The sequence below is a fragment of the Coccomyxa subellipsoidea genome, assembly GCF_000258705.1.
Source record: "Coccomyxa subellipsoidea C-169, whole genome shotgun sequence".
Taxonomy (NCBI): Eukaryota; Viridiplantae; Chlorophyta; class Trebouxiophyceae; family Coccomyxaceae; genus Coccomyxa; species Coccomyxa subellipsoidea.
Window position 1 is genome coordinate 307,579 of NW_005178023.1, and position 14,438 is coordinate 322,016.

At 51.9% G+C, this 14,438-nt stretch overlaps 2 protein-coding genes across 2 annotated transcripts; both read right to left on the reverse strand.

Moving 5' to 3' along the window:
* Positions 1-680: 680 nt before the first annotated feature.
* COCSUDRAFT_59545 (hypothetical protein) lies at positions 681-2,988 on the reverse strand (the record flags this gene model as incomplete). Its single annotated transcript, XM_005643546.1, has 6 exons — positions 681-782; positions 1,151-1,313; positions 1,726-1,931; positions 2,320-2,408; positions 2,526-2,601; positions 2,842-2,988. The coding sequence occupies 6 exons, from the start codon at positions 2,986-2,988 to the stop codon at positions 681-683; spliced, it is 783 nt and encodes a 260-aa protein (XP_005643603.1).
* Positions 2,989-6,967: 3,979 nt separating this feature from the next.
* On the reverse strand, positions 6,968-13,131 carry COCSUDRAFT_44844 (cytochrome P450; the record flags this gene model as incomplete). The annotated part of the gene is made up of 13 exons (XM_005643547.1): positions 6,968-7,081; positions 7,568-7,707; positions 8,181-8,315; positions 8,630-8,804; positions 9,132-9,282; positions 9,628-9,818; positions 10,207-10,400; positions 10,910-11,031; positions 11,422-11,519; positions 11,874-11,966; positions 12,372-12,546; positions 12,725-12,903; positions 13,075-13,131. The coding sequence occupies 13 exons, from the start codon at positions 13,129-13,131 to the stop codon at positions 6,968-6,970; spliced, it is 1,824 nt and encodes a 607-aa protein (XP_005643604.1).
* Between the last annotated feature and the right edge of the window lie 1,307 nt (positions 13,132-14,438).

Sequence of the window (14,438 nt, forward strand, 5' to 3'; positions counted from 1 at the left end):
GAACTGTGGCAATGCAGCTTGATCTGTAGAGCTTGAAAGTATAGCTTGTTAGCTATCCTGCAGGTTTGGGCACACAAACCGGAACAGCAGTGTTAGAGCGAGAAAAGATCTTCAAAGTATTGCCACTTTGTCTACACTTGCATTCTCTTACATTGCTCTGTACACTAGCACACAAGATCAGACCTCTGATGCAGCATAGATGGTGCGGGCAGCAGGATCATCCTGCTGCCCATGATGGTTGTTCAGAGGTTCCTACTGGGTTGCAGCAATGCATGCTGCGGCAATTCCTGTGTTGCAGTTCCTTCAAGAGTGTTCTTGAGCACGGATTGCCGCTCAGCACCCCCAAATCCCCTTTCTACGGCCAGATTGTTTCAAATTCCTGTACTTCAGACCTGCAGGTTTCCATCGATCAAGTAGCTCTGACTTTGCCAAGAGACCCGTGTTGGTCACGGCAATTCCCTCATCTTAGCTGCACCACGCCTCCTCGCATGACATGAGACAGAGAAATTTCCCCGGCCAGCCACCCACCTCACCAAGAGAGCTCCACAGTACATCTGGCCCAGTAGTCATGACAAATGTGCATGGTCCTCACTAGACTCACACACAGCGCAGCAGCTCCCTTGCCTCTTTCACAGCTGGCAGAAGCAGAAATTGAAAGACTTGCGGTTGGCGGCGGCGGCCTATCGGCGGCGCTTGGGGCGGCCGGTGCCAAAGCCGATGCGGTCTTCTTCCATGGTGTGGTCCATCGAGGGGCCAACTGGCTCGTCCAGCAGCATCCCCTCCTGCAGCAGACATCCATAGCAGTGCCCTTCAGATCAAGACCTTTTCTCATACTTGGAAATGTAAAGTTCACGCAGTGGATAACTCAGGGACCTGCTCAGTCAGGGCTCCAGGAAAGACTTGGTGAGTACTTCGCATTGAGGATGTCGGTGCCTTGCAAGAAAACAGGCAAGGGCTAAACAGGCCGTTTGCATGCCCTCTTTCCAGGCTCCAAACCTGCCAGAGGGCTGGACACACGAGTAATTCGATAAAGGCGAAGCACCCAGCTTAGCCCTGCCAAAATATCAACCCATCTGGCAATGTTTAGCCAAGCGCTGAACAGCTGTGGTAGTTTGATCTGCCGCAGGACGTCATAAAAGCAAACATTTACCTGAGTGCCGCCGCGCGGGTCGGGCTCCGATTTGAGAGCGGTCTTGGCTGCCTCAACGCTCGCATCCGATGCCGCCTTGGCCTTGTCGGCCGCCTCTGTGGCGCCTGCCATCCACCGCATGCGCTCCTCAAGCGCCCCCGCCATCTCCTCACACGTCCCCATCCTGCGCCCAGCAGATATACTCGCTCTACAGATGAAGAGTCTTGCTGGACGAGCGACGGTGTCATAGCACCACCTTTCGTGTCCCAGGTGGGCAAATAGCTGCCAGCTAAAGAGCAGAAATGAGGCTATAATAGACGAAGTCCTCAGCACGCGTCTCCCAATCACAGAATATGTCATGTTGAGGGTGTTGGAGCCTGGCAAAGAGATCAGGATAGCACATCGTGCAGAGCCATTTCTGACAGAACTGACAAAATCCCCAGGTCTTGTCTGCCAGCCCATTCCAAGCCGGTCGAGCAGTAGGATTGGTGTTGGCAGAAGTGAGAGCATCTGACCGGATGACTGAACTGTCTGCCAAAAAACTCAAGTGAGAAATCCATATGTGAAACCTCACAGCTCAGCACTGACAAGCGCACCAGGAGGCAACTGCGTCGAGGATGGGCTGCAGCTGTTCGCGGCGCACGTCGCGCGCAATGCTCTCATGCACGTGCAGCCGCTGCGCGCGCTGGTCCAGCTTGCCTTTTACAATGCCGCTGTGGAAGCAGTCAGTGATGAGCAGGTCCTCCAGCTGGCGGATGTTGCCCAGCTGCAGCTGTCCTAGCAGCTCCCCGTACGCTATCGACTGCGCACACATCAGATTTTGAATTTGAATTCCAAGTTGGCCAGCCATAATCGCTCTTTCTACTTACGCACATGCGAACTACGAGAGTGATTCGCCCAGCTGCTCTAGCACTTCCATCATTGAATCACAAATGACAAGCCTCTGCTGTGTCGGCAGCATCTTGCATGCTATCTATGGCGCGAATGCATCAGGGTGAAACTTGAGAGTTGAACATTGATGAAAGAGTGTCAGCTGTCTACCGTGATCCCTCTAGTAACCCCGCAGCAGGTATCACATGCGCATTAAGTATGCATTGACTCCACATGTGGCGTGGGGTCCTTCCAAAGTTCTTGTCTCGAAGGCTGCTCCCTGCAGTTTGTCACGAGTTTGGACACATGGCAGGGATCACCTTTTTGCTCTCTGCTATGGATATGACCGTCAGCTGCCGCAGCTTGAGCAGCTGCTGTTCGTTCAGGCTGGGCAGATTTCCAGCATTTCCTGCATTGGCACAGATCCTGTGAGGCTATGGGTTAATTTCTTTCAGCCGATGACCCACACGAGGGCTTTCTCCAGAGCAGTGAAGCAAGCATTGGGAATGCAATTGTGTGAGTGCACCTTTATAATCCGACCAGGTCCCATATGCGAACAATTGGAGCAGCTGGTGAGCTTTTAAGCACTCAGAGTTCTCCAGCTGCAGAGCACCATCGACGAGTCAAGTTTTTTAATGCAGCAAACAGTACGGTGCTGTGTCAATGGTAAGTACTCAAAACATTCATTTGCTCTCTTCAACGCTCCATGGACAAGTGTGCTCGGCCATTCTGGCAGAATATTGGCTTGATGCATCGGGTTCTTGATGGCAAGATCAGACCCCGGCTGAAAACACGGGAAGTATAGTGGGACATATAGCAAAGTTCAGGTTGGATGTGATCACCTCCTTCACGTTCGGGAGATCTAATAGCTCGCCAAATGTGAAAATGCCGGGCTCTGCTGTGACTTTCTGGATCAGATCTGCGAGGGCTAAGCCCCGTGCGCCCTTGGCCAACAGCAGGTAGCCTTCTAGTTTTGACCCAGCATCCATTCTGATTGCTTGAAGGGCCCCAGAAGCCCTGCAAAGGTAGGAGCGCTTGTTTGTACCACTGACTTGATGCAACCAAAGTGGATATGAGCGACTTGGAGTAGCGTCCAGTCGGCAGGTTCCTTGTTTTCTAGAGCCTCTAAGAACACAGCAATAGGAACACAGAAAGTTTTCTCATCGTTCAAATTGAGCAAGTTTCACGTCTGTACAGTATTCCATGACCGTCAGACGGCGTTCCTAAGTTCAAATGGCCAAACCAGGCAACCGCGGGACACGGGACAAAAAGATCTCGGGCAAATCTGACACAGCAAAAGTCACTTTCCTTTTTGAGCCGTAGGGATTCGTGGGAGCTTCCAGTCGTTTCTGGAGAGGTGTTCAGCTGTCAGCTCTACGCCTGTTGTTTGTTGCGCCACCCTTTTACGCACAGTACCTCCCAGCCCCCTAATCATGTCTTTGGGACGTTTCCTGGTCGAGAAGCACACTAGGATCGCTGCAGTGGTCTTCCCAGTGTCTTTGCTTGGAGGCCTTGCTTACACATTGAAGACAGGAGAGTCCCCGCTTGCAGACGCCAGAGACTGGGTTCAAGGTGTGTGCATGGATAAGGTCGCCCTGTTCCTGTACAGTATTGTCTGCCCTGGCTTCATGCATGCCGAAAGAGTCTCTTGATGGCGTTATTAACCCAAGAGTGCACCTTCGTGGCTCCCCGTGCCCACTGTACCCTTCCTGTCACTGCATTTCAGTAAAGCTGTGCAGACCCTCAAAGAGAGGTCAGGCCTATGGATGGGCTATCTATGGGCTATCCAACAGATTTGTCTTGATGCATGACAAGGTTCTCTTGTGACGTGCAGGCAAGGACCCTCAGCACAACATGTACACCTTGAATTTTAAATTGGGTGGCATCGGCAGCAAGTGAGCATGCGTGCTCCATTGTCAACGAATGACCAATGGCCGGGAGTGTCGCACGGGTTTCTGATGATATGTACTTGAAAAGCAGCATTTGCTGAAATTTTGGTCGCGAGGGCTGCCCCTTCTAGCAGTCTCTGTTTCATACAGCTGTAGACTTGTACACACTGTAGAATTATGCCTGTCTTTAGCGGAAGATCATGGCAAGATTTTGAAGAGGGAACAGCCATGCAAGAAGGCTGTCAGAGTTTGAGAGATATACACGCGCAACCAAGGCGCAAGAGGATGTCTGGATCCTGAAGTTTTTGTGAAGACCAGCCAGAGGTTGGTCAGTCTACTATGAGTGTGCTGGGGTTTAAACTTTTTGATCGAGAGAGTTTCCTGGGCAGCAGAAGAGAGATGCAGAGCTTGAACTGATGCAGCAAGGAACTTGCCTGTATATGTGTGGCCCCGTCTTGAGGACACATTTTGGAGAATTTGACACAGGAGTGTGAGTGTGGAGCATCAGGAACAAAGTGAATCCTGCAGTATATGAGACGTGATGATGTTGGCAGCTGTACATACATCTGGCATTGAGTTTGACAGTGCCATTTGGATCTGTCTATGCTTCTGCTGTGATCTGAAGAAACATGTTGCTGGCAATTGGAGGTTCATACATCTGAATGCTGGAATGACATTGAAAAGGTATGCAGTGGCAGACTTGTTGTGGCCCTCGCATCACACGTTTGTGCGAGGAATTTTACAAAAGCGTGCATACAAATGCAAATGATTGATCCAGCCAGTGTTCTACCATATGTGTGTGGAACGAGTTGTGCGCGTCCCGTCAAAGGAATGAAACAGCAAGGCTTTGGGTGTAACCAATACTTATTTCATGAAATTCTCGCGAAGTTCTTGATCCAGCGCTAGCGCTGTTGACGAGATCATTGGGCACAAATACCATGCGTGATGGCCACATAATTTACAACAATATCACCAAGTTGAGGGAATCCAATGAAGGCCTACTCGCATCGCATGTTGCAACAGATGTGTTCACATAGGAAGAGCTGACCGTGCCAATTCTTGCGTGAATGAAAGAACCTTGGCCACACCACAAGCTCATGGAATGCTCATGGTGTTTCCCCTGACTATATACAGACCCCAAAGAGGGCCCTCTACGGCAACACATTTGCAAGAGCCTTGCCTAAAGCTGACAGGCTCTTGACCATCTCATCTGATCTGGTGACATCAAAATTTTAAACTGATCACCCCAGAAACAATGACTGAGCTGCTGTCACGTCGGTCTCCCTTCCTCTGGCTTAATCTAAGCCTTCATGGTGCTAGCGCTCAGCGATCCTCAAAATGCCTCTGGTCATGACACACTGCATCTGTCAAACAAAGACACACAGCCACTGACCAGTATCGTCCAAAGGTCATATCAGTGTGGCCCTTGACAGAGGGCTGTCAAAAGATATCACCCACACCAATTAATAGCCAAGAGCCGTGCAACACAGAAGTTATCAAGTCTTGCAGATCAAGTGTCGCGCACAGCAAAAAGCCTTGCCTTGCATTTCCAAGGGACTTGCGGGTTTCTGCTGGACATTACTAAGTCAACCAACTGCTCTTATGAGCACCCAAACGGCCCCAAAAGATCACCAGAGAAAGGCGGTTTTAGGAGTATCTTAAAGAGCAAATGCTCCTCACTGCTTGCGCAGTGCTTGCAAAAGATCAAGTCCAGCCAACAAAGAATTGTGAAGCTTGATTTCCTAGGACATCAACACCGCGACAAGCCCAGTGATTTTCCCAGTGCACATCCCTACAATCTGGGCATGCACTGAGATAGCTCACATCTCACGTGGCCAACACCAAGGCTTCGTCCTGCCGCGTTTCACACCGAATAAAAAGATAAGTAAATGGTCTGGATGAGATGTCTATACATTCCAAACCCATGGCATGATGGGCGCTAGGAGGGTATACAATAAATGCTACCTAAGGAGAAATCCACCGGTTCAAGTGCCTGACAAACTGAGAGCCAAATGAAAGGAAACAGGAGTACTCAATTACTAGATTTGACCCAATGATTAGACTATGACCACTTCACATGCGTACAGCCACCAAGCGGACCCCAGAATTGCCTCTGGATGTTTAACAAGGACGAGACGACTCAACCTTGACTAGAGATCACTCCAGACTGATGGCCGTTGCTCCTTACTGTTTTGGCCCTTTTAGTGAATAGATCGTCACAGGCAACCCCACGTCCTTGGGATTCCTGATCATTCAGAATCTAGTGAGCGCTTGTGGCAATCCAGGGAATAAATATCTGCTAATATGCAGAAAGGAGAGTCTTGGCTTGCCTCACCAGTCGCCTTCCCTGGACTCTGCACAACTGGCACGGCCAGAAGAGAAAGAATAAACCAGGTAGTGCACGACAGCTATAAAGTACCTGTCTAGTCCCCCCAAAAGCATCCATTTAGGTGGGCATTACTCCCCTATTCGTTGCCCAAGCTTGGCTGGTGGCTTTTCCCAATACAAGCGCTGCAGAAAAATTTGGGATCCTTCTCATGCCCAGAGAAGCACAAATATGGCGGCCCGGCGTACAACTGCCCAGGCTCCTGCCAATGAAGTATCCTAGTCCCCCAACGCTCTGCAGCCCCTCTGCAACCCTGCTGACACAGCTGCAAACATGCCCTTGTGTAAGAAGCACCTGCACACTGCTCTAAGAGGGACTGAGAGGCCGCAGCACCTTCAATCCTCCAACTCTAAGACCCCCCAGTTTGTCTAAGACCCCCCCAATAGGTTCTATAACTCCATAGGGCACAGGCCTGTGCCTCACGCTGAATCCCCCCACTCCCCTGACCTTCCCTACCGTAGGAAGGTCAGGGGAGACCTTGTCGACCCCTGGCCATTTCACCCCAACTTCTCTAGAGCGCCGAGAGTCTCAGCAAGCGCGTCGCCCGTGAGGGTGGGAGCTTCTTCTACCTGTTGAGAATGGCCCACTTTGCGGCCAAGGTAGGGGCTTTGCCGCTGCCTTGGCCCTAGTAAAGTGCCACGTTTGCGGCGTGGCCAATGGCTAGAGATTATTGAATGAAATTATGAAACATTTCTACTCCTCCTTGCGGGCGGCTTCGCGGGGCACTGCATGCATGAGCATGCCCTTTGCCAGACCCACCACTAGAGTGTAATGCTCTGTCTCCCTTACTCCCTTCGGGCCTCCCATCTGCAGCAGCAACACTCCTCAGACACTATACCCAACAATCTTCAGGATGACAACATGCCTGTCGGGAAAGCCTACAGCCAGAAAGAGAATCTTGCAGTATGGTATTGGCTTGCCATTGGCGCTCGAGACAGACTGCTGACTGATAGAGGGCAAAACACGTAGCTGGCAGAAAATGCGAGGCAGCTTCTACTCAAAGAGCACAATGGCATATTACATCCCTCTACAAAGGAAACTTCTACCTGAAACATGCATAACCCTCCTTGAAGGACAGGACAAGTCCTTCCAGCCTGGCTTTGATTCCTGCCTCTGTCCCCTGGCAATGCCTTTCTTATCTCATGGCAGAGCCTTTCCTATTGAGAACAGGCGTTGCCAAACTACAGCCTATATATATATATATAACCTCCTTTTAAGAACAGGTAGATCTACATTTAATAGCCAGTAGCTAGACATGTATCCCCCTGTTTAGAATAGAGTCTGAGTGCTGACCTCGTCGGCGAGGCGGAAGGTGAAGTGCTGCATGAGCGTCGCCATCGTGCCCAGCAGGCTCACCTTGGCCAGGTTCTGGCCCACGCAGTTTCGCGGCCCCTCCGCAAAGGGGAAATAGCGCTTGGGCCGCATGCTGTCACCTGCGCGCAGCCCACAGCACACAACGTCATTTGTTTGCTGCCTAGTCTGCATGTTGTTTGCTTGCCAGCCTGTACAGGCCCTCACGGGAAGTTTCACTGCTGATCCCCTTTCTGCATGTATGCTAGACAGGCTATCACTCGTTTGTACACCTTACAGCACCCAACTCCAACAAATGCTAGCCCCTTGTTCACGTGTTGCACACATCATGCATGCCAACAAGATGCACAACAAGCAGCTGTCATGCTTAAACTTCAAAAGTAATTCCACCTTTGCTGCCGTTTGCATAGCAAGGATTTCTCTCTCTGAGGACCAAAGAGCAGACCAAAGAGCAGACCAGAGACAGTGCATGCAAGCATCAGAGCTAGTGCACAGAGCATCACTGAGCTTGGCAGCGTACAATCAGAGAACGTCAACCACTTGCATGTGCGAGCATTAGTCGCGGTGAGGGATGCTGACGGGGACGCTGACTCACCCTCGTTGATGTCGGCGTCGGTGAGGCCGCGCGTGGCGCCAGTGTGCGTTCCCTCCTCCCACTCCTTGTACCACTCGCGCGGCAGAGGCAGCTTCTCCGGCACCGCGTACTCCGTCCCGGGAGTCAGCCACCGCTCTGCGCAAGCAAATTCAAATTCAAACGTAAAATCGAAATCAGATTGGCATGATCGATGACAGTTGATGCGAAAAATGACTGTTCCAATCACGGGCCAGACCGCTGAGCAACCTGTCACCAGTACATATAGTATATGCTTATCTGCTTGCCGTTACAGACCAGTATATGCAATTCCAAGAGCCCCAGCATGCAGATCAACGTGCTCTTCCATACGATGTCATGTCAGGCTCGAGATGATGCGGAAGACACAGCAAGAGCCAGCCTTCAAAGCACACATCAAGGGGCAATGCTGTTTACAGGGTAGGAGGGCGCACCTGGCTTGAATTTCTCGGGCTCGTCCCAGTTGTAGGACACATTCTGCATGGCGTGGTGGGGAACCCAGATGGCCGTGCCGGCTGGAATGTGCAGCCGGCCTCCCAGGGTGATGTCATGGGTGTTGCTGACGCGCACCTGCCCTATCGACACCGGCGGGTACATGCGCAGCGCCTCCTGCAGCGCCAAATTCAAATTCAAAACTTAAAACTTCAAAATCCCAAGTTTTTCAATTTTTGCGAGAATGCGAGATCCATGTTGAGCTCATCGCTGAAGCCCGCTCATACAGGGCAGGCAAAGCATTATGTTTACACACACGATCCATGATGGCCGCTTTACGGGGAGGATCGATAATGTAAGCCTGTCTCATCAAGTCGCATGACAAGATCGCATGCATGCATGTCTCCAGAGCAATGCTTCATCTCAATTCCCAGGAGCCCAGGAACTTCCCCCCAAATTTGCCAGTGCCTCAAGGGAATTCAGCAGCGCGGCAGCAAGCCATACCTTGATGACGGCGTTGAGGTACACCATCTTAGACAGGTCGCCGTAGACCATCGGCCGCGGGTTGGGCCGCTCGGGAGTGATGGTCAGCTCCAGAGAATCCAGCTCTTCCATTATCCCGGCCTCCACCTCTGGGTGCTGGGAAATGAGATACCTGCCCAGGATGACAAACACAAGGTCAAATTCGAATTCCCTCCCTTTTCGTCACTCCAGCCACTGGTATAATTGAATTGGAAGGATCCACGCTCATCTGCAGTGGCATTGATATTTATTTTCATTGGGGCAACGGGGTCCTTCAAAAGAAAAATACTAGACACGAAGGGCTGCAAGGCAGGATAACGTGATCATTGCAGTTTTAAGGTTGCTTCCATGAATGCGCTGATAAGAATGGCAGCAGCCCTTTTTAAGAGTTCTGAGCGCTCGACAGTACTATAATATCCTTAAATGTGCGAAATGTCAATTTGGCACAGCATGCAGAAGAAGGAAAAAAGGCACTCACAGGACGAAGGTGCCGGTGTGGCCGGTTGTGTCGATGCCTGCAAAGAACAGCGCGGCCATCTCCGGGAACATCTTTTCATCGGACAGCCGCTTGCCGGTCTTGGGGTCCTTGGCCTTGAGGAGAAGGTCTGCGAAGCTGCCCGGCTTGGGCTGCCCGGCCTTGATGTGGTCCAGCAACTGCCAGATGATGGTCTGCCCAACACAGAACATGTGTCAGGTTCCATCTCCAATCGTAAAATCGGCAAGAAAACGCCGTGCACTAAAACAGGAAGCTGGCTGACGCTGAGGCTAGTGAAGGTGACATGCAGGCCCAAGAGCCTATGTCTCCCAAACCAGTCCCATTAGCAGTCCTTGCGCTTCTAATGGAATCTGAACCAAGGCATGCCAAGTCGCACTTACAAATATCTAACAAATTGAAATCTGGACTTGATATCTAGCGGCATGGGGTGACTATGCATCACTGCCGCCTGTCACAAGTGTCTTCCCCTGAGGGCAAAGGGTCATTCGAGTCACCTCTACAAATTGAATACAGTATACAGAACCTCCTGATCCAAAACAGGGCACATGACCAGAGACTCACCTTGAATCGGCCCAGCACGGCCCAGCCTTCGCGCACGTCCTTCTTCCACAGTTTCAGCCAGCGGTTGACCTCCGGCAGGCGCTTCTCAATCTCATGCGTGCTGCCCAGCAGTGCATTCACGTTGTCGCTGTCCTCGCTACGGCCGCTGTGAAGGCTGCTGAGCGCGTTCATCTCCCTCTGGAACCCAAACCGCCCTGCGCAGCCAGAAAATGCTCTGGTCAGCTTCTTCTTGAAATACACTCACCCAGTACACCGACAGCCACAGGATTATTCATTTCTTTTCTATCACTGCGGCGAGGAGGTGTGGACCTCCATCAGGCCTGCCGGATAACCTCCTCTCTTGCACTGCTGGCGGCTGCCTCAAAGAGGGAATACGAGGCTGTCCTCATCTGACACGCAGGGTAAAGGGGCGTGTCCTCGTCCGATGCAAAAGTAAAAGCAGGATTGCCGGCATGCATGCGCGGAGAGACTCCAACAGCACGAGGCCTTCGTTAAGATGGCTTTCTGCCAAGAGACTTGCTCGGAAAAGGATTTCTTCCCGCCTCGTGATGGCTGACAGGGTCACACAAGTGCTTGGATATGCTGGGCCGCGTCGCACATTGGTTCCTTCACATGAGGCGACAGCAAGGTCATATTGTTTCTCCTGAACAGACTGATGCGCAGGGACAAGTGCAAAGAGGGCAAGTTGGTTTTTGAGTCGCACCAATGACGTCCATGGATTCGCGCAGGAGCAGGTTGTCAACGTTGTGCACCTTTTGGTAGCCGGACTCCTTCAAGTACTTCACAAGGCTCATGCTGGCCTCTATCACATGCGCCAGCGCGAACCTGGCAACACATCGGGAACCTGTCAGTTTCCGAGGCAAAAGTACTACATAAAGTGATTGAAAAACTCTTTCCTGCCTACAATATATTCGCCATGAATTCCATTCTTGCATCCCCTCTCAACTCGAAGGTACCTTTCAAATAGAATAGCATGCCCAACCACTTTGAGCAAAATCAGGAATTGATCTTCCTGTATCAGGTATTCATATTCCTGTCGCCCCGTTTGCGGGCTGCAGTGCTGCAGTGCAGGATACCAAGCACGAGGAAATCAGATGGTCAATACAAATTGCAGCTGCAAGGACTCTGCCCCAGCAAGATACAAGGATTGATGCATGACTCACTGCACCTGCAAGTTCTTGGGGGTAAAAGTGCAGACATTGGTGCATGACTCACCTCATGTTGCCAGCGCTGAATGCTGGGGCCACTGCCTTGCGCACGGCCTTCCAGTGGTCGTCAGTGTGTCCAGTCAGCATGTTGGTGCCCCCCAGAAACTGCACAAGCAAACAGCACCGCAGTCAGCTGCTGCCACAATTTGGATGCATGGCTTCAGCTGCTTAGTCTGCCCAATAATGAGGACATCATTGCTTATTCAAGCGCCAAGTTTACCGAGTGCTGAACACCCCGTGCTAGTTGCACTGGACTTAGTTATCTGATAATTATCTGCATTGCACTGGATTCAAAATAGCGCTAAGCAAAGGTACGATACTAGTCAGTAAGCATGTGCCACTCGCATGGATGAAGCGGCAATCAGGCCCCTGTCTTCTTAGGCTTTTTGTGTCGACCACCGGCATATTCTGCGCGGTAGCATGCCGCGTAAAGGAGCAGGGGTGAAGGCAGGTGCTCACCGGGTCCAGGAAAGAGTATTGGAAGCGCAATTTGTCCACCACTTTGCTGCGCAGGACTTGCGTTGCTAGAACAGGGTCGGTAATGCAGACGACCTGCGCACGCATGCATGCATTCGAATTCAAATCCAAAATCTGGGCTTTGATAATCTCCATTGAATCTTCAGAGCCACCGTAGAGCCACCACACCCCTGCTCTGCAATTCTGATGGGCTGGCATAACACAGGAGAATGTACTCAGCTGATCGCTGCACCATTCCAGCCCAGAAGGTTCTTCTCACTGTTAATCGTGAAAGTGTCGAAAATGACATATCGATGAGGCCGCTTGACGTGCAAGGTAGGTGAACCAGCCAGGCAGCGCTGTCTTTGGGCATGGCAAGGCTCAGGTTGCTATACAGCAAAGTGTCTTGCAGGAATAGGAGGAAGGACAGGTGTCTCAACACATGCAACACCAGACAAGGTGAAAGAAGCCCGGTTGGGTGCAGGGATTGTAGGTACGCACATGGAAGCACATGATGCGGAACTTGAAGATGGGGCCAAACTGCTCTGCTAGCTCCGTTGCATATCTGTGGACGTCCTTGCGCTCAACGAGCTCCATGAAGCCCAGCAGGAAGGGGTATTTCGGCCCTGGTAGGTGCCTCAGCGCGACAGAACGCTTGTGCATTGCGGTCGCCAGCCTGTAAAAGGGGGCAGAAGACGCTCAGCACAAGGTGTGCCCCCATTGGACATCCGAACATGTGGGTCCGCAAGGTGTCCATACATACTGATCGGAGATTCGGACGTCGTACGGCTAACTTTCGATGAGAAACAAACCAGAAAGAGATTGTGTAAATGGTAGCACGATTGAGTGAGCACCTGAGCACGGTCCAGCCTGCGAGAGCGATGTACGCACTGCAAATGGCCACCAAGAAGCTACCACCCTGCAGAGTCCCCGAGGCGGCCCTTGCGAGGACCGTGATGGCCCATATGAAGGCTGTCAATGAGACGATTGTGAAGAAAATGAAGTCGTATTGGTGCCAAGCCAGCTGCTGCGCCTGACGCAATGCGAGGTACGTTAGCCTCCAAAGGAGCACCGTTCAGATCAAAGCAGACAAGACGCCAAGGAACAATACTGTCACACAAGAGTGCTTTCAAAACATCTGTCCGTGCAGAAAGTTCAGTTTGCATCTCGGCTGTGCAGCTTTCAATTCAAGACTAGAGCGCACCACATCGCCCAGCCTGACGTGACGGCCAAACAGAGGGATCGACCTCAGGTTGGGCATCGCGATGTGCCTCAAATAGCCTTAGGATGATTTGTATGCGGCGCTGTGCCAGGCTACAGGTGGGATCTATGTGCTCAGTGCTAACAATCCTCCGATCCTTAAATCCGGCGCTGCGCGGGGATCAGTCCCGAAATCCCTCAGCTGCCAGCAGGTAGAGGTTGCAGACTCTTTGTCGTGCAGCAGACTGCTGGAGCTGGATCCAGCTTTCGAATTTAATTGGAATTCATGCTTTCGATAGCTGTACATCTCGTGTGACTTCAGCAAGGAACCCTAGAAGTTCCCTAGCAGGCCAGCTGTCGCCTTCTGCATCGCTCAGCGCAATGTCGTGGCTCCATCCACGTGGGAAGCTGCCGCCCGCCCAATGCGAGCTCCTTGCAACCAATTGAATTTCAGAACGCAGAGCAAAACTGTTGAAGCAACGTTGTCAATAGGCTGCGCACCTGACATCCAGGAATTCCGAAGGTCAAATTTTTGCGCCTACATACACCATGCACCATGCGGCCATCATGGGACGTGACCGCCAGGTGACCTCAGGTGACGTAAGGCTTAGGATGCCCGGCATATGAAATCTTCCACCGGCAATTCGGAGTCACAACTGCAGCTGCATTGATGTGCAGCTGTGGCTGGCAGCCTTAGCAGCCTCAGCATGGCAGGCGCCGCAGTGACTCTACCCGAGTTTCCACCGCCACGCTCATGTGATCACACGGTCACACAGTCACATAATCACACGGTCACACGGTGTGACACCGACTAAGAGTCGGGTCCATGAGCATGCCATCATCATGATGATGGGAGTGCCCAGCCCGGAACAAATTTTTCCGAACAATGCCGCATGCATGTCTTTAATCCCCCGGCCGTCAGTGCCGCGCGTCACTACGATGGTCTCCGGAGACCACAGATCCGTGACACTGTCACATGGCATGCGATCTTCCTTGCAGTTGAGCAGCTGTGCTCCCAGAGGCTAGCCTTTTTCGACTTGCCGCAACTCTGCGGCAGAGTGTCCTTGCACCCGCATCTGTGCAGTGCGAGTCTGTGCCACACCCCGAGTCAGTGATGGCTCCTAGAGCCCAGCATCCTCATCATGATGCCATCTTTAGCCATCGCATAGACAGTAGGTCAGTGGGTAGGTGGACTTAGGCCAGGCTGGCCCACGCTCAGCGAAGTGTTCTGTGGCAGCAGCCTCCGAGCCTGAGTCAGGCTGCTGAGTTGCGCAAACTTTGAAGGCTTTACTGTGACACAGTCCTTGGTGGGCCACTGGCAGTGTTTCCAGCATAATAACGTTAATGATCAAGACCGGCTCAGCTGTA